Consider the following 25,440-nt stretch of genomic DNA (forward strand, 5'->3'; position numbering starts at 1 on the left):
AGCTCCCTTCTGTACAGTAGCTGTGGGTCAGGAATTCATTTTTGGTCACACAGCGGACCCAAAATGTCACTTTATGGTAGCTACACTAATACTAAAAATATATTAAAAACAAAACAAAAAACCAAAACCAAATAAAAAAACCCCACACCCAAAACCCCCACCACAAACAAAAACCACACAACCCACCAGCCCTCTGCGAATTTTATTTGATTCCTATACTGCAATTACACCAACACCACTTTTTGGGCTTACTTTCCATTTGCAGTAGGCCACTAACAAAGTGCTTAAACATACCTCACTAACGGTTTACACCTGTGTGCCCAGAGGGGGCAGGGGGGCATTCCTCTGCTCTCAACTATTCTGAAAGATTTTTCTTCCTCAGTTTTGGTACTACTATGTGGATTGTCTTCCTTCTTCCCACCTTATTACCCTGCACGTAACTCAAATCTCCAACCCGACCGAGAAACCCGGTTAACCATCTCAAAGCTTCGGGAAAATGCAACAGCCACCAGCCTCACCGGGAAAATCACTCCCGCCCCCCCCCCTCACCTCAGTCGCCCCGGCGAGTAGCGGGAGCCAAAGCTAAGGTAGCAAACGATGAAAAATGAGAGGGGAAGAGAAGGAAATATCTAGTCGGCAGTTTTTACTAAAAACGCCACTGAAAAACACCTGAAAAAGGGGCGCAACCGAAAGGAGCACCACCTGCCGCGCCACAGGCGGGCTGGATACCCCCTCGTTCCCTCAGCAGCCGCGGCGCGGGGAGGGGGAGGACCCCCGCCGTGCGGCGGGAAAAGCCGCGCGCACCTGAGGCGGGCACTGCCTCCCCAGAGACCTCAGCAGCCGTGTGCGAGACCCGCGGTCCCTCAGCGGGCACCTCCCGCTGCGGGCAGCCCGGCGCTGACCCTCAGCCCCACCAGGCGACACTGGGGCAGCATCCCGCCACCCGGCGGAACGCGCTCCCCTCAGCAGCCTCAGAAACCCCCCCACATGGGCGCGTACGGCGCGGCCTCCACTGCGCCTGCGCGCCGTCCTGCCGCCGCAGGGGGCGCACCGGGCCCCGCCCCAGCGCGCAGTGCGCAAGCGCGCGGGCAGGCGGCGCGGGGGGAGGGCTTGAGATGAGTGTACTACTCCCCAATATGGCGGACTTCGACACTATCTATGAGCTGGAGGAGGAGGAGGAGGAGGAGGAGGAGTCCGAGCCTGTGGTGCGGAGTCAGGAGCTGCCCCGGCCCCGCGATGCGCCGGATCCCGTAGCGGTACGGGGCGCCGGGCACATCACTGTGTAAGGAGTTGGGGGGCAGGCGGCGAGCACGGGGCAGCGTGACAGGCCGGTGCGGCGTGGCGGGGCGGCCGAGGGGGGGCCGGGCGGGAGCGCCGAGCTGCCGGCGGCACCGTGCTGCCCGGGGCACGGCTTGCCGGTGCCGGGAGGGGTCAGGGGGACAGGAGGGTTGCGCCCCATCCTTTTTTTGTCCCGACAGGACGCGACCTGTCCACGGTACCGGCATCCGCAGCCCTGCTCCCCCTCTGCCCCCACCCCCACCCCCGTTACCGCTTTTGTGACAGGATTTTTCTTTTTAACGTGTTCGAACGGGAAGCTTCGTCTTTTCTACTCGTTCGAGGCAACCCACCGTCACGAACGAGCAGCTGAAGTTCGGCGGCTGGGCGCAGAGGCAGCAGCTAGCCACCCTGACAGCCCCGGGGCTCCTGCTGCCCCCCCAGAGCCCGTGAGCCAGCCCGCGGCGGCGCGGGGGTGGGCAGCCTGGGCCGGCGGGCCCACTGTGACCCTCTCCGGGCTCAGCGGAGCCCTGGAGCCCCCCACTGCACTGCAGAGGAGGCACATGGCAGTGCTGTGGTCTAGCTGCTCCAAACTTAGTTGGGAGTTTGGCATAGGTTGTGTTTATATCATTAGGACGCAACATGGCCCAGAATGTTTGCAACTCTTTTAAACAGTTGGAACAGAAGATGAGCAAGCTGCCTGACCTGACGTGTAAGTTACTCGTAGGGACTTTCCCAGTGTTCTTACTCCTGCCAGTGGAGGAATTAATATAACAAAGTACATCCGTAACAAGTTGTTGGTTGTTACATTCATTTTAATGGCAAGGAGGCAGGTATTGAATTTTTTGCATTGCGGAGGTCCACCAAGCTTGTGTTGCTTTGGGTCTGTCTTTGGATTGCATAAAAGAATGCACATTTCTCTCTGTAAATAGGTGCAGTGTGATCTAGCTGTCTGCAGCAAAAACTCTGGGTGGGGAAGGCTCTCTCATCCTAAGAGAACTAATGTTGGATTTGATACTTGTCCGTCATGTAAGTCTAATTCAGGTTTGCGTTGAGCTAGTGCCAGTGGGTAGTTGCTCTGCTGCACGGCAGTGTACTTGCTTGTGTTGATGGAATTTCTTTGTCCTGTCCCCAAATAGCATGTGGCCTGCCTAAAGGAGGGGTGTAACACAAGCAAAACCATCAGGATACCTTATGCCCATCTTCTTAGTTACCTGGTTTTAAGCACTAAACTGGAAAAAAATGTTACACACTTGCTTTGTCTGCTGTTACGCTTTTGTATTAGTGATGTTCCTTAAAGTTCCTTCTTGGCTCCAGCATCTTTTAGGGATGGGAAGGAGTGTCTCCAAGAAATCTGTCAACTGGTGATGTCTACATCAAAAGAAAGCAATACTTGTAAGTGATGTGGAAATCATGAGCTAGCATATGTGCCCTTGTAACTACCTGAAGTGAATTCCCATCCACCTTATTCTCCCTTTCTTCCACTCTTCCCAGCTTTCTTCTTGTGACAAGTATACCTACCTGAATAGTAGAAGGCAACTTTCATCAGTTCATCACGTATTTGTAAATATCCTTAAGTTAATAAAACCAGTTAGTGGATGTTATCAGTAAAATACAAATAAACCCTGGACACTATAATATGTAAGCCCAACTTCCTTATTAAATGGGAAATGTTTTGCTTCCTGAACAGTTTCTGGTTAGTATGTATCGGCTCTGAAATTCTGTCACTTTTTGATAACACAGAAGCTGCTGCTTTTGAAATTACTTGGCTTCAGAAGCAGCCTGCTCTAGTTACTGAAATGAGATACATCATCGAGTAAAACTTGTGTTTGTTTTCTGAACCTCTCTACAATATTGCTGGTAAAAATTTCAGTCCTGACAAGGCAGATGCTCTATTAAAAAAAAAAACAAACCAAAACAAACAAAACCCAGTTACTTTTAAAAAGCCACTGTTTTCCTTGGATTTTTGTTTCAGGTGTCTTCTATTCGTCATCTGCTACTGGCCTTCTTGGATACTTTTGGTATATAGAGAAGGGATAAATCTCTAATTCCAGGGTCATCTTCTGGTCCCGCTTTTCATGTACAGTCCTCTTATAAAACTCCCAAGTTAGTAAATTCAAACTATGTGTAGTTTCTTGCATGAGAGTTTTTATTCTTATGACCTTGTCAGTGAGCTGCTGACCCTAACAAGAATTCTACTGCAGTATCCAGCAGTACTAAATACAAATTCCAAGAATCTTCTGAGGGTTTTTAGCAGGATCTTGCTTTTTTACTGTTTTGCTAACCCTTTTACCCCTGTGCATGGTAAGAGTGATCATGTAAAGTGTATTTGTTTTATTTTGCTTAAAGAGAGAGAGGGAGTGTATGTGAAAGTGGTTAACAAAATTTATGTTCATCTTGTTCAATGTTCTTTCGCTCTAGAAGAGCCTTCCTTTGAAAAAATTAACTATCAGTCATATTTATTGTTTTCAAAAAGCTTTTGAATTTTAGCACAGAGAAATTACTAGGACCTAGTAAGTACCTTTGCTTCTAAAATTCCATTGTAATGAGTTATAAACTCATTGTTCACTGCTTCTTGCATAGTCAGTGTGATTCTGGTTGGTATATCCAAATATCTCAACATAAACATTTTTAGTGAACTGAGTCATATGCCTGCCAAAGCAACAGCAATAACTTTCAAAAACAGAGCAGTAAACAAAGTCTAACTTGGTTTTCATTTATCTGATGTAATTTTTCCATATAATTAAGTCTATGTGGATGGATAATAATGAGGTAATGAAATAGTCATTAAGCATATTTTTGCCCTTAGTGTGCAGCTACTGATTCTTGCTTAAGTCTGCAAACCTCCTCGTTTTGGATACAAGTTAACTTTTGTTATTCCATTATGTTTTCTGTAGGAGTGCCCCAGGGATCCACAATCGAGGTGCTAATGAAAAGTATATTGTCACCAATTAGGGAAAGCAGGGAAGAGCCAGGTGCTCTCAATTGTGATAAAATGACATTTGATTATTGTCTGATACTACTCCACCTTCTGTGTATTTAAAATGGAAAATTCCACATATTTAAAATAGTAAATGACCTCAGTCTTCCATGAGTTATCAAAAACTTAGTTTTCCAAAATGTCCATGGGTAAGGATGCTCTTCAGTATTTTGGTTGGCTTCATAGTAAAAGGTCCTAGACTAGGAAGAGAAACATTAAGCATTCAAGGAGATTTCAGCTTCGGGATCTTGAATGTCTTCTTTATTCCCTAATGCTAGGCAAAGCTTAGATACTTCATAAAGATTAGTATGTAGGATCTGAGTTGGTCTGTTCAAGATAGGTTAAACATAACCTGGATTAGGTGTGGGGAAGGGAGTCATGCTGAAAAGGAGGTCGGAGAGCCTATTGTATGAGATTTGACTAAACAGGTTTAGCTTGTGTAGTCTAGTAAGACTGATTACTATCTATAAATACAGTAGTGGGATAAATGAGAATGAAGTGTTATTTAAGAAGAAAAAAAAAAGTCAAGAACCTGTTAATGTGTCTGTTCTAGATCAAAAGATTTTTGGGAAACACTTTCTCATGTTTCAGTTCTGGGACAGGAATACTTATTTTCTTACACTTTGTAAACTAATAGAAGGAATTTTACTATGTGATATTTGTTGCAGGTAGGGTTTGCGACTGATGATTCAGGGTGTTTCAGTCTTTAATTTGAGGGATTTTTGGATATATCTTATTATGGCTCCTTACAAGAAGTTGCATTCTCTTCACTCTACCAATAGGGGAAAATGAGATCATGGGACTTCTCTGATGCCACACATTAAAACAGGGAAGGAGAGATGGAAGAACTAGAAAGTGAGGCCATCCTAGTTCTATTCCAGTGGTGTTCCCTATAGAAAACGTTGCCTTGCTTTTAGAGATACCTGTCATCCAGCCACAAAGTTGCTACAAAGTATATGGGTGACTTACCTAAACTTCATAACGTTAGGCTTTGGGCAGCTTTCACTGAGCAGCCAGAGAACTAGCCCAGAAATAAGTCACCACCAAATGATGTTTTAAATGAGTTAAAGGACAGACACTGGAATTTATTTTATGTAGCAGTTTTTAAATATACTGAATTTTAGAAGGCTTCACAGGCCAAATCATGCTGGATCATTGGTCTGTTGTAGAAGGTCTGTGAAGTTCCTTATCTCTTAATCAGGATTTTAGGTCTTAACCTTTTTTACAATAAATATTCTAATAACACTTCAGTACTTCTACAAAGTTGCTTGCCAAGCTGTAGAACTGTGTAATGTTCTGCTTTAACATTTCTAAAAAAAATTAATAATTTATTTGGTTCTTGAATTATCCCCCACCCCATCTAATAGGAGTTTAATGTTTCTGAACTATGAGGTAAGTAATCACAAGGATAGTCTGTAAAACTTGTAAAGACGCTTTACTAAAACTGTGCTAAAGGCCCTTGGTGATGCTGACTAAACATATTTTAATGTAGCATAGCCGTATTTTCAGTATGGTCAAAATTTTTACATTCTTTTAGCCTTTTGCACATGTCTGTATAAAAGAGATACATTGCTGTAACTGAGGTTTCTTGGATGTGTTATTACTGGAATGTTTTGGCAACTGATGTATAAGCTTTGTGTTTTAAATATGTTTCATAACATTATCAACCTTCAAATGTAATGTAATAAAATATATTATGGTCTTTATTCCTAATAGATCTAAATTAGAAAGCACTACTTTATGTTCTTCTTTACAGAAACTGGTGGTGCAATGGGAATTTTAATTAATATATGTGAGCAATGAGATAAAAGATGCTACCTATGGTTTAGGAATTTTTTGAACTACAAATTGTTGAAGGTCAGCAGAGTATTCTGGGGAAATGCTAGTACACGTTTGCATTTTCATTTTTTTTTTTTTATTTTGCTGTTTCCTAGGCATCTGCTGCTGGGTACTGTAAGAGTCAGTGTTCTGGGCTAGGTGGACCTTTGGCATGGTTTAGTGGAATTAGTCTGTTATATGGCTAGAATGAATAATTCTGCAGTATTACCTGAACTTCTCTGTAGTTCATTTATTATGTTGTCTATGTTAGAACTTTGTGATTGTTTCAGGTGGTTTCATTGCTGATATACACAGTAATATACACAAGCCTAAAAACAAGCTTGTGTATGTGCTTCACATCCTTAATCTTCTCTGGATTTTTTTTGAAGATTGAAAAGGCTACCTCACTGCTCTTCAGGCTTCCTTAAAAAGAAATTTATAGTATGACAAAACTTGGAAGATTTCAGCTTGAAAAGAAAAGCTTTAAAATGTGGAGGCTAACTTGCCAGGTTACATTCACAGAGAATGGAAATGTGCTTATATTAACATTTGTGCTTGCCTAAAATCTTATTTTTACTGTTTATTTTCATAATGCAAGTTTAACATCATGGCTTTCCAGTTCACTTGAACACACAGTAGCCCATGCTAGGCTGATGTTCAGTTCATGCATGTTCACTTCTAGAAACTCTTTAGTGAAAATATGTTGAATGAAACAAACAGAAATAGGTAGCAATTGGTTATAGTTCTTGAGTAGCTTAAGAGGCAAAGGTTGAGAAACACTTCAATTAAGATCTGCTCCTTGGGTTCATTTTTTTAATGTTTTGCACAACTAGTGCTCCAGTATGCTGCTCTTTACAAGAGTCCAAGGCTCTGACTTAAATTAGACATTGAAGAACTTGATTGGACTTCACTAGCATTGATAAACATTTTAATAAGCTTACTGGATTTCTAAAGACAACACAGGTTCTTTTATTAAGCTTCTCTTTTCTTTGAGGTTTATTTTATGTTTGATGCTTCTAAACAAGTTACATTGCCAAGTATGGATATCTGAATTACTACGCTGTGCAGCTGGGTGGGTATGTATGTCTGTCGTAGTGTGAGGGACTGGTGACGTTTCGGCCATACTAGCATTTGTACAAGTGACCAGTAAGGAGTACTTCAGGTGTCAGTTTGATTCAAAGCAAATACCCTTCTTTCCAGAAGGTTTGTTTCTACAATAAATATTACAATAGCAAATGTATTTGTGCTCCTCTTTTTGGCTGTGATCCTTTTGGGTTTTTTCTTTTTTTGAATGAATATACTCAGGAGATAGTTTAGCAGAGCTGATGGTGAACTTGATGTACAGTGTATTTAACTTTAGAAACTTACTAACCTCTGTTCAAACATAAAGGTTGTAGCTGAGAGCCAGCTGCTGTTGTGTTTTGTTAAATTACTGAATCACAAAGTTTAAAGATTTCAATTAAGGTAGAAGGGATGGAAGATCAGAGTTCTTGTTCTGTGTAAGCTAGCAGGTTTAGCATCACAGCTTAGTTAACTTCTTGACTACTTACATGCTTTAAATAAAATACAAGTCAAGTCAGCTTGCACTGTTGGTATCCTGCTAATCTACAACACTAGTTTTTTGGAAGTTTCAGTTGGTTCAGTACTTTGGAGGTAGTGGTAACACAGATTTACAAGCGAAGTCTAGCTCCTGGGGGGCTTCATGGGTTACAGTGAAGACCTACCTCTTGCTCAAAACTCAGAACATTTCAATGGAGAACAGGCACAGTGATATCAAAGACTTCATTTTCTTGAAGATCATAGTTGTTTTAAAACTTCTTTGTGTAGGCTTTTACGTGTTTTGCATGAAATAAACCAAAGCAATTTTTTAAAAACTATATGGTTAAAAGTTAAATTTCTGAGATTATGATGAATGGGTTCCTTATAACTAGTTTTATCTGTTGCATGTGAATAAATTGCATGTGTAAGAAAAATAGCAGTAAAAGGATTATTGAAGCTAATAAAACTGGATTTTAATAGCTGGAGTTTTTTTTTAAAGCAAAGACTGAAACTTGCTGCCAACCAATTGTAAAAGAATTTTTGAGCTTTTAGCAACTTGAAGGTATTGAAGTATGGCAACAAGCTGTATTTCTCTGTCTTATATATAAATGATATATATATATGATATTTATATATATATAACATGACCTTATATAAACTTACATGGAAAACTCATGAAGTCACATAAATTTAAGGCCAGAAGACATTAATAGCTTTTTTGGGTTTTTTTAAAGTAAAAAATCTATTAATTTTTTTTTTTTATTAAGGGAAACAAAATAAGTTAGGTGGAATATATTTTGTTTGTCTCTTTTGTTTTCAAGGTTTGGCTTGAGCAACAAGTTTGATACAGAATTTCCTTCTGTTCTGACAGGGAAGGTAAGTGTGAGATTAAACTGTTCTTTTAAATGGAAAGATCCAGTGGTTTCTGTGTTATAAATACATGCTCATGAATCCACCGTGCACGCTGCACTGAAGGTTGTTGAATTAACTGTCTGTGTGAACTAGCCGGTTGATTAGCGTTCCTATGGTGTACTTTGAAAGAAGATAAAATTATTTGCAGTGCTCACTATCATTGACATTCTAACCACAGGAAAGCTCAAGACGGCATCATATGCTGTTTTCATGCAGGCAAGCTGCATGAAAGCAAGACTCACTTAACCTTGTTTTATAGCTATCTGGAGTTTGTGCTGCCTCCTGTGTGAATTAAATTATTTCAAATACTAGACCTCTCATTTTAATATGTTTGTCAAGCCTTGAGTTCATATATAGGCAGATCTCTAGAAGAGAATCTGTTTTATCTGAAGCTTTAAGGAACAACATATTATAGTGTTAAATCTACAAATTGAGTAGGGTTTTAGTACATTTTCAGAATTATAATAATTGTCTAGTTTTGAAAATTAGTGGTGACAAGTCTCTTCCTTTCTCTGGAGTCCTGGCATCTTACGAAATGTAAGTTTAATAAATATTCATTTGTAGCTATTAATTAATGAAATCTTTTAACAAAATTCTTAGTTATGGGTTTACATTCTTTTCATAACTGGTTTTGGAGGTATTTTTAGACTTTAAAATTTTGAATTCTTTTTATCTTGGATTTTTTTTCCTGCTGTTTAGTGCTTTTCTTTGTTTCATTTTATATCCCCCTAGTGTTTCTTTTCCAGAATTTGAGAGGAGAAGGTTTATTTGGCTCTTGCTACTTTCTCTAATGTCATGCCATACTTACTTACTACTACCACTTATACATACTACTCTGCAGCCTCCTACGGTAGCTGTTGAGCCTTATTAACACTATACTGAAATGCAGCTGGATGGTGTCTCTTGGTTCTACAAAATCCATCAGGAGTTTTTCCTCCTTCATTTTCACCACAGAGTATAATGAATTAAATACTCCTGTTGAATACGACCAGCTTTTCTTGACAGCAGAACAATTGAAAAGCAGGTAGCTTTTTTTTTTAAGGTTTTGGTTGTTGAAAAACAGCCTGGGAACTCTGGCCTTGCCTCAGAATCTCAGAAGGAAAAGTTATACTGATTCCATAGTGTCTGATGGGAGGGCCAGGTGATAATGCTACTTGTATCTCACTACCTTGCATGTCCAGGGTTATTCTTTTCTGCAAAGCTCTTTCTGATCACCGAAAAGCCACAGCATGAATACTTTTTGGAAATAACATTTTTTTTATTCTTTTTGTCAAGTTGTACTTTGTTACAAATAAGCCTACAGAAAATACCTAGCAGGAAATGTTAAAACTTGATTATATAATTTCATGTTTTTCTGTCTCTCTCAAATATGATTTTGTATATTAAAGAAAGAAAACAAACCCAACCCTCCAAACGTGTACTTTTTAATATGAACATCAATGACTGTCACATTTTCCACTTTCTTGTCCTCCTCTTGTTAAACAGAGTGAACAGAAGTTTAATTTAAAGTTCGGTTGACTGCTTGGACTTAATTTAGCAAAGAGAGGAACTTGGTATTTACCCTTCTTATTCTATAGATCTGATCAGTGACAAAATAAATCACATGAGCAAGGATTTACTGCATTAGGTATGCTGCTTCTGTTGAGAATCTTGATATCCTGTTGTCTTTTTCTTACATATGGGTTTGAGGGGCTTTCTGAGGAAGAGGACCTTGACAATAAATTAGTTTCCTTTTGTCAGGGGAAAATGCCACTCAAATAAGGTAGTAAATACATTTTTCTTACTGCTTGCCACATTCTGCCATGAAAGACATTAAAAACCACGGTTGTGGTTTAGGGTTGTCAGGTGGGTTTTTTTGAGTACTTCCATGAAATACAAGAAGTAAATAATCTGCTTCTTCCTCTGGTTGTGGCACTCAATCACCGTTACCCCTATTTAAAATGAAAACTCAGGTTTTTTCCAGTAAGGTTTCCTTCAAATATCCTCATAAATAATTCACAATTATAAGCATTGTAGTCAATTCATACACCACTTTAAGGTCTTTTACCGGTCTTAAAATACAAATTTTTACTTTTTATGAAATCACAATTTATGAATAACATAGTGACTGTTTATATTAACAATTTGTGATTAAAATGTTTACTCTGATCTTGCATTAGTACACAGCTAGTATAAGGCAATATCATAGTTCATTAAGACTGTCTGTGTAACATTGTTTAATGGCTTTGTTATCCACTGTGAATTGATATTAAGAATACATCTCATCCGCTAATGGAGTGTTAAAGATGAAGCCATTAGGTGGGGTTGATAGATTTCTCAATAGAATTGTTTTTCTTTTTAATAAATATAGATGAAGATCTAGATTTTTAAACATAGGATAAAAATCTGTCCAATGCACAATAAAAATCCTAAATAGATCAAACTATTTAGCTGCACCTTTCTCCCAGAAGTACTAGCATTCTGGATTTATGCTACTGTGTAGTCTTAGGAATTTACTTAAACTTCCTGACCCTCAATTTGCTCGTCTACATAATGATGGTAGTAAATCCTCCACTAATTTTCTTTTCGGAAAATCTGAAATACACCTCCTCCTTCACCCGTCTTCCCTACCTCTTTGTCTCCTAGTTTTCACAGTACCTGGATAGTTACTGTAAATCAGCCTAGAACGAAGATGCATATAATTACATCTTAAATATTTAATTGAGACATGTTTGTTGCTGTGTTTGGGAGAGGTGAATGAGTATGTTTGAGGGTAAAACAGACAATAAAACAATAAAGGAAAGTACCAGTTAGGTCAGCTGTTGGGCCTAGCTAACTCAGATTGACTTAAATATTTATCTTACAGGATGAGATGCAAGCTTGAGCTGGTGTATAAACACTGAGGTAGGCTTTCAAACAGTGCATTTTTTTTTTGACAGAGTATTTTCAGGAAAGATTTGACTACACTTAATACAGAGGCAGTATTTAACTTTTAATAATGTGGTTGGACTTTGGCCTAAATTGAAATTCTGGCTAAATTTGTGTGCGCTACAGTTTTATAGGATTATTAATTCTTTTAAAACAAGCATTTAAAAGCTTTTAACACAATACAGTTCGTGATGCACAGCACAGTAATACATACTGCTCCAGGTGACAAGAAAATGATGGAGGCAGTGAACCTTAAGGAAGAAAGTGGAGTTTCCTGCCCTGGTGTTAAACAGTGAGGGTCCTACACAGAGATTACTGTGCAATGCAGGGAAACGTAAGCCATAAAATGTGGTCTTGGTATTGTGATCCCATTGCAACATGTGATTGATAGGGTTTGTGATCATGATGATTGAAGGAGAAAGATCAGGCCTGCTGGGCTTTACTTGCTCTCTTCCTGTGTTTGTAGATTCTCTTGCATCCTGTTGTAAAATATTATGACACCCCCTCCTTTCCTTTTATGTTTTTTGGGTTTTTTCCCCCTCAAAGACCTAAAAGGAACTAATCTCTCTTTACAAGGTGTACTGCACAGCCAGGAGCTATGTACTTATTCTTTTCAAGACCCAAACAGAAACTCTCCAAAAGACCTTCCGAAATTACTCAAAACTAGACTTCTGTAGGGAGCTTGCTTTGCACAGGAGGTGCTTGTTAATGCTCTGTTTGAAATGCATTAGTCATTTCATATTAACCTTTAAATATCGCTACCTGCAAGAAAGGCAAGATTTAAAATTATGCCAGAAAATCAACACAATTCTTTGGTGACTGTTTCATTTGGATACCATTTTTTATTAAACTACTACAGTTATTTTATTTACTTGTCCTTTGTCGCTGTGTAACGATGCTTAACTGTTAATGAGCTGTAAACAGAGCAACTAAACGTGTCCTTTGCTTCTTTTTGTCACAGAATGAGGCTTACCTTGGTCACCAGTTCCTTTAATTTCAAATGAAGATGTGTCATTAACTGACAAATACTTATTGTGATTACATTTCCTAAAGGGAGAAATATATCCAGTAGTTTGGGTTAGCCAAGACCATCTTAAATGGCTAAGAGATCCACCTCCACATGAAAGTATTTGGTGCATTAGCAGGTAGTGGTGGTGCTGTTGTAATACTATATTAAAGTAAGCATCATACCAAAATTTCTGAAGTTGAAATTTTCTCATTTTCTTGGTGGCATCCAAAGTTGGTGTCTAGTTTAGCCATTTGCAGTACTCTACAGGAAGGAGAGCTCTTCAACATTGTTCTTACAAACTAGCTTCAAACTGTTAACCTGATGTGAACAGTGACTCCCTTAAAAGCAGCACAGAAATAGGGAACCTCACCACCCTAGTACTTCCTTACTAGGTCCCAAACTTTTCTGCCAGCTGTGATCTAAGAATCTGGTTGTCTTCTTTTCATGTTGGATGTTGTCACTGATGATAATGTTTATTCATGTTAAACCAAATGCTAGACTGTGCAATTCCATTGTCCTTGGTAGGTTTGTACAGCTGTAGTTTGGGATTGGGGTGTGTTGTCAAGTTTTGGTAAACTTTGTGTCTAATGGAAAAGGGAACATTCTCTTTTCTTAGTGGGGTTCATTCCAAAAGTACTAATGGAATCAAGAAAAAAACCTACTTATTTTTATCTTTAAAATAAATGATACAAGTACAAATGTACAAAAAACACTCGTCAAAGAAAGTGTTGTTTGTATATATCTAAACACCAGGAACATGTAAACTTCCTTAAGCATTGAGAATGCTCATTTGTTAACGTACACAGTCTCAGTTTACTTTGAAACAATTCTGACTGCAGAAGCTGTTCAGCGTTACTTCTACCACATACAACCAGCCCAGTTGTACTTTACTACAAAACGTTCTCCCACATTGAAGATGAAATGGTCTAGCTCATGTGCATCTGATATTTGTTATATCCCAAATACCAGAACTGGCGTTGGCAAAGAGACCTGTAAAACCTTCTGTTTCAGATACCTGCAAGTACAGGCTAGTTTTCTATATTATAATGTGATTTTTTTTTTTTCATTGAAAATGCCCTAGTATGTGGGATCTCTGTTTCTTTTTGCCATTTTCTTTCTATTTTTTTTACGTCTGTTGTGAAATATATTTAAATGTTGTTGTTCCAGTCAGTCTACAGAATTTATTTACTTGCTCCATTTATATATGTAAAAAGAATTACAAGACAGTCTATTTAATAAGGGGGGGAGAGCTTGTATAATTGCAAAATAAATACTTTCTGTGTACTCATAAATTCCTGCTATAAAATAATCACAATGTTAAATTATGTTCTTACATTACTAACTGTAGGCCTGGCTTGTGTACAAACCCAGATGACCTCTGACTCTATACTGCATGGTGATCTGAATGGGCAGGAAACAGATGTTGTATTTATTTACTCCCTTTTCCTGCAGTGTTTTAATGAATTTGGCTCTTGTGAATGGGTGGAGGTAGCAGAATCGGGTCCTCTCCATTTCCTGTCCCATAGTTTTGCTCCTTTGGTGAAAGGGGTCTTTGTCATTAAATTAATGCTTTTGTTGTTGTTGCCCTTGTTTGCAGAATCAAATGAAATTTGAGCTTCCTTGGTTGGAAGGATTATGTAGTAGTTGCACAGCTTTGTATACAGATTAATTCCAGGGTTTTTTTTCTTCAACATGGCAAGTAGTTGGGAAATGCTTTTTTTCTTTTCTTGAGTTGTGCCTACTGTTCAAGTCTATTGATGTTGGATCTGATTATTGTGCTGTCTGTTCAAATGCTGAATTGTGTTACAGTTAAGAGTGCCATGTTTGAGTCAATACCATGAATCCATATTTGACTTGTCAGATATAAGTTATTTAGATTCTGTAGAGAGATGAGGGATTTGGGGTAGGTAAATAGGTAAGTGCTCTCACTGTCTGTAAGAAACATGCTGCTATCAGAGAAGGGAGCTTATTTCGGATATAAAATGTGGTTTCCCACTGTGACTCTGCAGTGGCAATATATAGAAAATAGTATTTTGAGTAAGCTCTGCTGAATGTGCCTTGATTTAAATTAGTGTTTTTCAACAGCTAGGCTTTATTCGTAACCCTGTAAAAGATGCATTTCTTTGCCTTGAATGTAATCCAGTATGTGTCTTTCCGGGCTTCCCTATTTTAGGAAGCAGCCACAAGTGAAGTTGTGGCCTCATATCAATAGGAATGTATTTGTGGACAGAGGTCCACCTTCACCCAGGCACAGTGTAGACTTGAATTAGTTTGAAGTTGAATTAGTTTGAAGTGAGTTTGGACAATATTATCCTTTCCCAAGTGATATGTTAAGTGTTTTTACTATGAAGCTGTGCCTCATTCCCTTAGAAACAGGTATCTGTCTTTTTGTCAGTGTAGCCAATCCATATGTTGCACACTGTTACCCCACTTCTAGTTTTGTTTGGGGCCACTATGTTATCGGGACAATTGATTTATTAATGGTGCAATAGATAAGGATAAGTCTGTTCTTCTAAGCAGTGCTTAGATTTTTAATGCAAGTTCTTGGGAGGCATGCACATAAATGAATTGTGTTACAAGAAAGTGACTTTTCATGTTCACTGGGTGACCAGTGTTTTAGAAGATGGGATCATATTGTGTAATGGTATTATGTTTCATTTACATTTTAACCTGTAGAGGCAATTGCTGAGAAAACACACCTGTAATTGCGTTCTACTGAAGTTCTGCACTTCTGTTGCAGGTTGCCCCAGAAGAATTCAAGACCAGCATCAGTCGTGTGAATGCCTGCTTAAGAAAAAATCTCCCTGTCAATGTAAAATGGCTGCTTTGCGGCTGTCTGTGCTGCTGCTGCACGCTGGGCTGTAGCCTGTGGCCTGTAGTCTGTCTTAACAAAAGAGTAAGTACATGTTTCATTCTTCTTACTCTCTTTATTTTGCAATTGCTGGTAACACTAAATAATGTTTAATAGTATAATCCCCATTTCAAAACCCTTTTTTTGTCTTACTTGCATTCAAAAGGTTATTCTGTTTTCCGTTCCTTAGAAAATAGAAAAAATATGTTTGTTAATGGAGTAATTGATACCAAATTACCAGCTGAATTAATAGCTTTAGGAATAGGTAATCCCATCTCAGTTGAAAGAACACAATGGAGTATATGATAACCTAAATTCCCAGGATTTCTAAAGGCCAAAAATTTAATTAAATGAGTGCAGAACTGGACGTTGACCTTCAAAGACAGCCTGACCTGGAGTGAAAATTACTTTTCACACACACATGCCAGAATATTTTTTAAAATTAAAAATCACTTTTTTTGTATGCAATAGATACCCATAACATTTTAGAGCTGTGGTTTTTGACATATTTTACTGTGCTGTTGCTATTAAGAGCAAACACAAATTTGTTTTCTATTTGGGAAGTTTAAAGACACCCCCCTCCCCCCTCAAAAAAACCATTACAGAATGTTGACAGTTCTTGTAATCAGGTCCACAGTAATAAAACACTTTTTGAAAAGCACTTTAGCAATATCAGGTAAACATGATCCTAATTACCTCTATGGTTTACATTGAGAATTGATTTATCACAGCAGTAAATATTTAGGAGATGCATAAATAGGTATAATGTAATGATATTCTTTGTGGCTACACAGTTTGTAAGACTGGTAGCCATAAAATCTTACTATCCACAAATGTAAATAGTACGTAGGTGCACTAGGAAAAAACCCTCACACTTGTCAATTTAATTGTAGGAAAAGATCTTAACTAAAAATCTGTTAACAAGTAACTTCTGGCTTTTGAGAGTTTATGATCTTTAATAAAACAAACCAAAAGCAAAGTCAAGGCATAGGCATTGCTTTTTCAGAGAAAATAAAACAGAAGTGTTTTGCCAAACTTTCCAACTTGCTTAAGAAAATAAGTTACATTGACTGACACTGAGTTTTTTTGGTTTAAAAAAAAAATGTGCTGAAGGCATAATATGTTAACTTGTTTAACTGCTAATTGCTGAAGCTCATGTCACTAAAAAGTTACAGGACTTGTTTTAGCTCATTTTAACTGCCTTTACAAACATCCTGATTGCAGAGGAGTACGGTTGAGATATACAGAGGGAATATTTGCATTTTTAAATTATATTTAATGTTCCTGTGCTAGTGAAAATCTAAATAAATGCTCATTTATGATGATGTTGTAGTGTTGATGTAATTCTCAAGGCTACAAATAATGTGTACCAAGTAGGAGTAGGGAAGATCATGTTACTTCTGTGGGTATATGTGTGTCTATATATTAGAGCGATTTCATCACTTTAGCAATCACAAGCATAAGATAGTTCTTAATTTTCTTTTGTGGTGGATTGAACCCAGCCAGCTGCTGAGCACCCACCAGCCACTTGCTTACTTCCCCCCACCCCCCAAGGCAGGATGGGGAAGAGAATCACAAACACAGTAAGAAAAACTCACATGTTGAGATAAGGACAGTTTAATAAACAAAGGACAAAAAGGGAAGAAAACCCAAGTGATGCAAAGGCAAATCACTTGTCACTTCCCACCAGCAGAGTGATGCGCAGCCTGTCTCTGCGCAATGGACTACTTTGGAAAGAACAGCCCCCTGTTTTATTGCCAAGCATGACACTACATGGCATGGAATATCCCTTTGGTCAATGTTGTTCAGTAATAGCTAAAACACTGATGGGGTATCAATACTATTTTAGTCATAGATCTAAAACACGGCCCCATACAAGCTGCTGTGAAGAAAATTAACTCCAGCCCAGGCAGTCCCCGTACGCTCATCTCGCAACAGAAGGCATTGTGAGATCCAAAGGCTGCAATATGAAACTTAAGACAGCTGACATGGGAAACAACATGCACCTTTTAATTCTAGGGGTAGCTTTGTCACTGGAAGAACTTGCAAAGAAGTGTGGATTCTCCACTGTGAAGTCTGTGACTCAGGATTGGATAGCATTGTATCTTTTTTTTTTTAATGAGATGGTATAGCTCACCTACCATTATTAGCTTTAGCAAAGAAATGGGTGGGTGGAATTCTGTGGCACATCATGGAGAAACTAAGTAGACCATCACAGTGGTGGTCTTATGACCTTAAAAATTCACTGAAACTGCAAAAATCTTCTCCTCTCCCATGGTTGTGGAAGGAGCAGAATGTGAAGGTCATACACACTTTAGTATCCGAGAGTTGACAATATAGGCAGTGTTGTGAGCCAGAATTCTGTGGTGCTGAGATTTTTTCAGGATTCAGATAACAATTACGTTACCAAAATCTGGAAATTACATGTATGTTAATTGTGTTGTCAGTAGACCACCTGTAGTGAGGGCAGTATTTGGCCAAGAGAATGTGGGACGTTCTGTTTTGTTGGCTTGGCTATGGGTAAAAATATGAAATTCAAAAGCCTCTCTTACTTAGCAAATGAATTCTGGGAAAGCTGCAGTCCTAAGTTAACAAAAAACCCATGGGTGGGTTTTTGGTTTTTTTTCTGAAGATGATCTGATGTTGAGGAGTGGGGAGTTGAAGTGGTAGGACTTCCATTTATAATTTCTCTTTTGCTTGGTTCTACTTTTTCTATTTTAAATTAATCTTAAGCCAGAAATGCAATAGTAAGATTCTTCTGGATGAGGCTGGCTGCTGAACTATTTATAATACAGTTTTGACTTACTTTTTAGACTAGAAGATCAATTCAGAAGTTATTAGAATGGGAAAATAACAGACTATATCATAAGGTAAGAAAAGTTAGTGTGCTCTTTTTTTCAGCTTTAAGAAGAGTAAGCTTTTTTGCATAATTGGCATGTAGGAATTTTACAGTCTTGTTATAATTCCGTACTTTTGTTATAATTCCGTACTTTATACTGATCTTAAACCTGTGTCTGAAGTATTCCAGATCATAATAATTTGATATTGCTAATGCTTGTTACGTTCATCAAAACGATGCTATGGTATGCATTAATCCTTTGATAATTATTTTTTTAGCTTGGTTTGCACTGGAAGCTGAGTAAAAGGAAATGCGAAACTAGCAATATGATGGAATATGTAAGTATTACTTCTGTTACTTATTTGACATTCAATGGAACTATGATTTTGTAGATAAAACACTTATTAGACTGTCACTTACCCGAAAAAATCTCTCAGAAAAACATGCAGTTCTGTTTGACGTACACCTGTCAAGGCCACTTTTAAGAAGAGCAGCCATGGCATATCTTGTGCCTTTGAAATTGTCACCACTAAATGTGTTTTTTCTTTGTAGCAATTCTACATTGGCACTGCAGTTACACTTGTTTTGGTCTGTAATTTGTGGTGAGGGAGACCCACTGGGACTTTGTGCATTGGTGTGATTCCTACAGCAGTCCATAGTTCTTTAAAGCTATCCACCTTTTCCATTGGTATTCATAATTACTCTGATTCTAGTTATTTCTGCTGAAATATTGCATTTTTGTAGTAGTGTGGGTTTTGTCTGGATCTTTTTTCTTCCCCCCCCCCCCTTTTTTTTTTTTTCTAATTTTTTGCCAGCTCTGAATTTCATAAAGTTTTAACCAAGACAACAGTCCATTTAGGAGAGCAGAAGTTGAAATATTTCTGTGGTCCTACAGCCCCCCCACTCACTTTCAGGTATAGCCATGAAGATTGTGTAGGCTTGAAAAGAGATAGTTACCCCCAAAAAGTCAGGTGTCCAGAAGGCCTATATTTTGAAATTACTGAAATCTCTGCTTTGGTACTCAGGGAAACATTCCCTCCTTACAGAATATCCCAGATATGTTTTCTTTTATGTACTAGCTAATGTTGCATTGTAATTGTGCTGAAGGTTTTAACTTTTTGGTTACTGTGTTCTGTTCTTGTCTTTTTCCCTTCTTCAACAGGTAATATTAATAGAGTTCTTACCAAAATATCCCATATTTCGACCTGACTGAGGAACAGCATTTGGTCTTTCATGTTACCTGTCATTTTCTACCCTTAGTGCCTTGTAGATGATTTTGGAAAGAAGATGGTCTACTTTGCTGTGACTTAAATATGTTCTTCAGTAGAATATCTTCCTTGCTATGTTACTTTCTTTTGTTAAGAAGAGAACAATTTGCACATTTTTTTTATGTTAAATGAGGCTTCTGTGTTGCACTCTGAATTTTAACATTAACAATAACTGATATAGTTGCCACTAGGGATCTAACATCAGTGCTGCTTAAACTTGTTCTGAGCATGCTGCCTTATTAATTTCTATATTTGCTGTCTTCAAACATGCATCCTAATGCCATGTCATACTATATTTCATTCTAAATGTTGCAATCCTATAAACCCTCAGTAGAAATGTCCAGGTAAGCGTCTAGTAGTAATGATTTTAGTATAACTTGCTTGCATAGGACTTGAAATCAACAGCACTGGTTTTGTCCTGCACTTTGCAAAATCATCATTTATATTAGGGGGTTAATTATTTTACCCACTATGGATTTGTAAATATTGACTCTTTGCATAATGTAAAGTGTGGTATGCCAAGGTTTACAGAATGTAATATAGCTTTTATTCTATTGCCAACAGTCCGACATAGTTTTATTTGTTACATTTGCTAGTATTCCTCTGATTGTATAGACGCATTCACATGCTGGTTTTATGGTAAAGCCATAATAAGTTTGTACATACTATCAGACGTGTAGGGCTCAGTTGCACTTTGTTTAGTAAATGGATGAAAAATGCATAGCATTTGTCTTTTTTTTTTTTTTAAGTATTGCAGGTGTTGTTTGTAGCACCTGACATAGGAAGCTTAAATACTGTTCACCTTTGAAAAAGTTACATTTGTGGGGTAGATGGTGGCTGCTATTATTAAAATATCCTAAAGCCTTGTTTTAAGTTAGGGATATGTGGATGTCAAGTTTTGTTTTTAAGTAAGGAAAAAAATGTTTTGTAATTGGAGACCTTCATTACTGAGGGGAAAAATTTGGAACAGCCAAATCAAAGCTGAAGTAACCCTTGTGTTATTTTGCAGCGTGATAGCACTTCAACGTTTTAACAGTTAAGTGATGTGGCATCCTTTCCAGTGGAAAAAAAATTTATTCAAGTGAGAGTAGTGTTTCAAAATATGCTGATGGAAGGAAGTGGATAAGTTGAAAGGGTCCATGCATTTGTGTTGGCATTCCAGCACAGTCTGAAGAACCACAAATGCTACGTGGAATTCATCAGTATTTTTGGATTCTTCCCTGTTTGCCTGATCCCAGGAAGGGAGAGCATTGTAGAAAAAGTTCGTGTAATGGCTGGCCTGAGCAAGACCACTTGATAATAGCAAACAAAGGAAAATTGATGCAAGTTCCCTCCCTTTCCTAACTAGAAATAAGAAATCAGGAAAAAAAGCAGCAGATGACTGAATATCTGCAAGGTGTGATGAATATAGTTGTAAGTGTCCAGCCATTTCTTTGCAGCAACTTGACTCCTTGTGACATAACATCATCTCAAGTTGCTTTTTAGTTTCAGGGTGACTTGGGAATTCCTCTGAATGTATTTGCATCTTTTCAGTATGCAATATTGTATTAAAATACAGTATTTGTAACACCATTGCATTCTAATAACTGTAGTAGGCCAGGTTTCTTGTATGCAGTGTTTACAGAAGGCCAGTTGTATGCAAGATGTTACTTCAAATCAAATTTCATGCTATTCTTACTGTACAGCTGAGAAGTGTCAGAATCCAGCACTTCCAGTAGTTCCAATCACAGACTGATGCTTCGGGTTCTGAAATCTGTATCCTTAGTGCAGATGTTTCATGTGACTGGTAGATTGGTGACAACTAACTGTGTAATTGCATTTGTAATGTAACGAATAAAAAACTGCTGTGGTGTTTGAATTTAACGTTAGCTACCCTTGCAACTCAGATTTCTACCACAGAACCAAGCAAAGTGTTCTCTCCAATTTATTTTTTTAGGATGAGTGTTAACTGGAAGCAGAGACAATACTTAATGGCAGAAAGAGGCAGTGTAAACCAAAACTGAAACAGCACACGCAATTCTATATATTTCCCTTACAAATAAGTTTCTGGAGTAAATGAAGGGAGCTTAGCTTAATTAACAGAAAAATGGAAGTTTCTTTACTGTTACGCCAGAACTTTGTTAGTTTTCTTTTTTCATGTAAGAAACTTGAGAATTCTCAGCAGGTTCTTATTTTCTTCTTTATGTGACTATATTTTCAAAATGTTCTTTTCCAACTGAGAGAATAGGCAGTCTGAATGAGAATTCCAGTAACTGCCAGCAGTGAATGCTGAGCGGTCTTCAGTCTTGCTGCTAAAAGAAATCCTCTTCAGTCTGTGCTGACTTCATCGTATTCAGTTCAGAATTTCACAACCTGATTTGTTTTCTTTGTATGAAGTGCCGTGCCAAGCTGAGAGAACGCCCAGAGCTACAGGAGCCCCCAGTACCTCTGGGCTGCTCCCTGGCCACCCTGTGCTGCGGTATGAGCAGAGATCCAAGGCAGAACAAGCTGGCAGCTTTGTTTTCCCACCTTCATCTCATCCCTTTGTTCCCTTCCCGTTGGCCTGGCCACGTCCAGCGCCACAGGCTGCTCTGCCTGCTGCAGTTTAGCTGCCTCTGGGTCTTTCCCGGGCACTGTGCAGCACTGAAGCACAGAATATTTGTTCTCAAAGTTTACATTTTAAGTATGTAAATTCTATACAGTTTACTTTGTCCTTAATTAATAATTGTATAGTCTTCAAACCATGAAAGGGTCTCGCTTTGTGTTTTAATAGACATATGTGGCCATAAAGCAACTAGTAAAGAATGAGAGCCAAAACTGCCATTTACAGTAAGCGACATGCTTTAATAAGTAGATAAATTTGCATTAAAATGCAAACCCAACAGACAGTATTATATTTGCATCTGAAAGACACAGGTTCCGTAGGCAGCTCTGAGTACTGCTGTGAACCCTGTGCACTTCTGTGCTGCCTACAGGTTCTTTTTTGCCTAGGCTATCCTTTGCTTTAATATAAAAACATCCAGCAGGTAATTATACCTCACAAGACTGAAAATTTCATTTTTGACTAATAAGTCAGCATGAGTTGGTAAACCTATTTATGGAGGATACTTGTTAATTGGAGAAAGAATTTGTAGCAATATGATGGAGACTAATGTTAGCAAAGTATAGTGGAAGTGGTAAAGAAAGTGCCTTGACTGTTCCAACAAAAGAGAAGAGAGGGTAAGGAGAAAAGGGAACTAGTAACTGTGTGAGTTTGCAGCAGATATTAAAATGCAGTTACTGTCTACCAAATCAGTATTCAGTTTTTCATATAAACATGTTGACACTAACTTTCCTTTCTAGGTTTTATCTAGGAAATATTTGGGTTTGTATCTAGTAAGTTTTGTATCTAAGGAGTTATTGAAGTTTTAAAGAATACTGGCAGAACATCAAAGCTTTTGCCTACTGATTCCCCTCCCGCATCTGTGAAGTTGTCTTAACATAAGAGCAGGAAAAAAAAAAAAAAGGCGTTCCAAGACATGCACAGACAAGTCTAGGGAAGTGCGGATTCAGTTGTAGATACGTGACTTTGAAACAGAAAACATTTTTGTTAAACCTGGTGTGGTCTTGAGAAATAAAGTTCCTATGCTTTCCTTGATAGGTACAAAACTCCATATGCAAAACCATAAATATATGTTCATTATCGTCCCACTTTGACAGTTTACAGCATTCACTTGTCAACACACTACCATTGGAGCAATAAAAATGTCAAGCTATTAATATTCAGTGTAAATTATTTATCATTTTAGTAAGTAATGTTATGTGATTCTTCTGCCGTTTTTTGTTTTCTGCTTTTGGTGTTATGGTGTTGTAACATTACTTGTACTGCTTAAGAAAAGTGGTTTTGTTTAAGCTGTATGAAACTTCGTGTTCTTTATTCTGTTTACAAGTGAACAGCCACTTTTTAAATTGGACCTCACATCTTAAGAGTTTTCTCTTTTTTTTTAATTAAAATAAAATTCTAACTGAGCTCGCTTTCTAAAATTTACTGCACTGGTTTGTGCTGTTAAAAGAAGCTGGAAGTCAGACATGCTTGATCACTTTGACATGTTTTTCTTTAATTAAATTCAAAGATGAAAACCTCTGAATACTGCGGTGTGTTTATGGAAAAAAATATTTGGCGTCTCTCCCTGTAGCAGCGTGCTGATCAGTTGCAACTGGAATGGCAGTAGTGATGGATTTTCTAGAGGTGAGACACGTTTCTGATATGGCCAAATTAGGTGCTTGCATTGATTGGGACTTCAGGTATGGTTTGGCTTGTTTAAAGAGCAAGCCTTGGAAAGCTTAGGAAGGCTTTCTAAAACAGAAAATTGAAAAATGATCATCACATTTGGTCTTCCAGATAATTTGACTGGTTGTCTTACCTATGACCGAAGACCCTATGTTGTAAGGACTTCTTGTAGGAGTCTCTAGCTGCGGCATCCCTCTGCAAAAAGCAGAGGGTTTTCTCCAGTGCTGTTGTAGCTGCACCTCAAAGGGAGCCCACCTGAGTACAGATCGTGTGAGTGAAATAAATCGTTGGCTTCTATAAAGGATTGTGAACATAGGACAGTACAGCCTTTTGATTGTGTTAACAGGCTAGCTTTGTAGCTGTGAAAGCGGGACTTAAAGCCTTTGGCTCATCCCTGGGGGAAAAATGCTGCATTCCTGAAACAGGCACGTGCAATGCTTTTGTTGAAAGTTGGTGTCCTCAGTTGTTTTGGAAAAATTACAGGAGCATCTGGGTTGATATGCTGTGTAAGCATGCAACTGTTACTGAATATCGTTTGAGAAATTCAGAGAATGTTACTGGGGTGTTGGGCCAAATCTGGGAGCGTTGGGCTGAGTCACGAAGTTAATTCTGTTAGGCTTTATGAGATGCAATTGCCTAGACTCCTAGCAAAGATTCATTTCAAGAATATTTGGGATTTGGCCCTGACTTCTACTATTGGAAGGCAATTTTAGGACTGTTTGTTTGTGAAGCTTACTCTAATGTCTGTGCCAGTGTATTTATAATGCTATGTGTCTGTTATGTCAGTATTGTTCTTCAGCATAAATACTTGAAGTGTTCCAACTGAATTTATTTTTCTAGTTAAGCTTATAGAGACTTAAACCATTTAGTTTTCATTTGCTAGACAAAATGAAATGTTAGTCTCCTCTCGAGCAAAGTGCTCTGATTCTCATCATCCTACTTGCATCTGCTCCAGTTTGAATTAATTTTCCTTGAACAGGGGTGACCAGAAACAATCTGATATTCCAATTAATGGCTCATGACTAAGGCACCGTATTTTCCAATGCAGAGAGTTCCCTCTCTTCTGTGAAAAGAATGTGATCTATTGCATGTAAAGGATCACATTTGTCTCCTTAATGGCTGTATTGTATTTCTGATTCATAGCCATTCTGTGACAAATTTGGGACTTTTCAGCTTCAGTCACTCCTAGTTTATAGGAGCTTCCAACAGACACTCTTATTACTAGTCCCATCAGTCCGAACTCATCATGTGGCACGATGTCGAATTTCTCAGTATTTACATTACAGTGGTCCTCCCAGCCCTCCAGCTCTTCTTGTATATATCTTCTTGCTTCCATGCCTCCCATAAATAAATCTTTGTCACTGACTGATTCCATCTGCAAAGTTAACCAAAATGTTTTTATTAAAAAGATTAGTTTGAAGATTGGTGCCTGAATTCTGCGTGTAATTTTCTAAAAGCCTTTTTACTTAGTCCTGTACCCGATTTAAATTGTTTCTCCATCCAGCTGAACCAGCAGTCTCCTTGTTGCAGTTTATCTGGTAGATCAAACCTATTTGGACTTTGTTGATTTACACCCGTTTATTTTGTAAACATGTGAACAGGGCAGATTTGGGTCTAGGCTGAACTATGGAACTTCTGCATTTTCTGTAATTACTGTGTCTGTGTAGGGGATTGTCCTTTTAATATATGCACATTTTATTTCACATCCTTTATATAAACTGTATGATCCATAATAGCCTTCTTTTGAACAGCAAATTAAAATTTCTACAGGAAATAGATTTATATGTCTGTTC

General features: G+C 38.3%; 1 protein-coding gene across 2 annotated transcripts; it reads left to right on the plus strand.

Moving 5' to 3' along the window:
- Nucleotides 1-1,088: 1,088 nt before the first annotated feature.
- CHIC1 (cysteine rich hydrophobic domain 1) lies at nt 1,089-23,504 on the plus strand. Of its 2 annotated transcripts, XM_055727392.1 has the most exons (6): nt 1,089-1,282; nt 8,434-8,488; nt 15,181-15,336; nt 18,105-18,161; nt 18,409-18,468; nt 19,293-23,504. In XM_055727392.1, exons 1-6 carry the CDS (start codon nt 1,116-1,118, stop codon nt 19,341-19,343), a joined length of 546 nt encoding a protein of 181 aa, XP_055583367.1. In that variant the 5' UTR covers nt 1,089-1,115; the 3' UTR covers nt 19,344-23,504. The 2 variants fall into 2 exon arrangements, with proteins under 2 accessions (XP_055583367.1, XP_055583368.1); XM_055727393.1 differs by lacking the exon at nt 18,105-18,161.
- The last annotated feature ends 1,936 nt before the right edge of the window (nt 23,505-25,440 follow it).

The sequence above is a fragment of the Falco cherrug genome, chromosome 15 (genome assembly GCF_023634085.1).
Source record: "Falco cherrug isolate bFalChe1 chromosome 15, bFalChe1.pri, whole genome shotgun sequence".
Lineage (NCBI taxonomy): Eukaryota > Metazoa > Chordata > Aves > Falconiformes > Falconidae > Falco > Falco cherrug.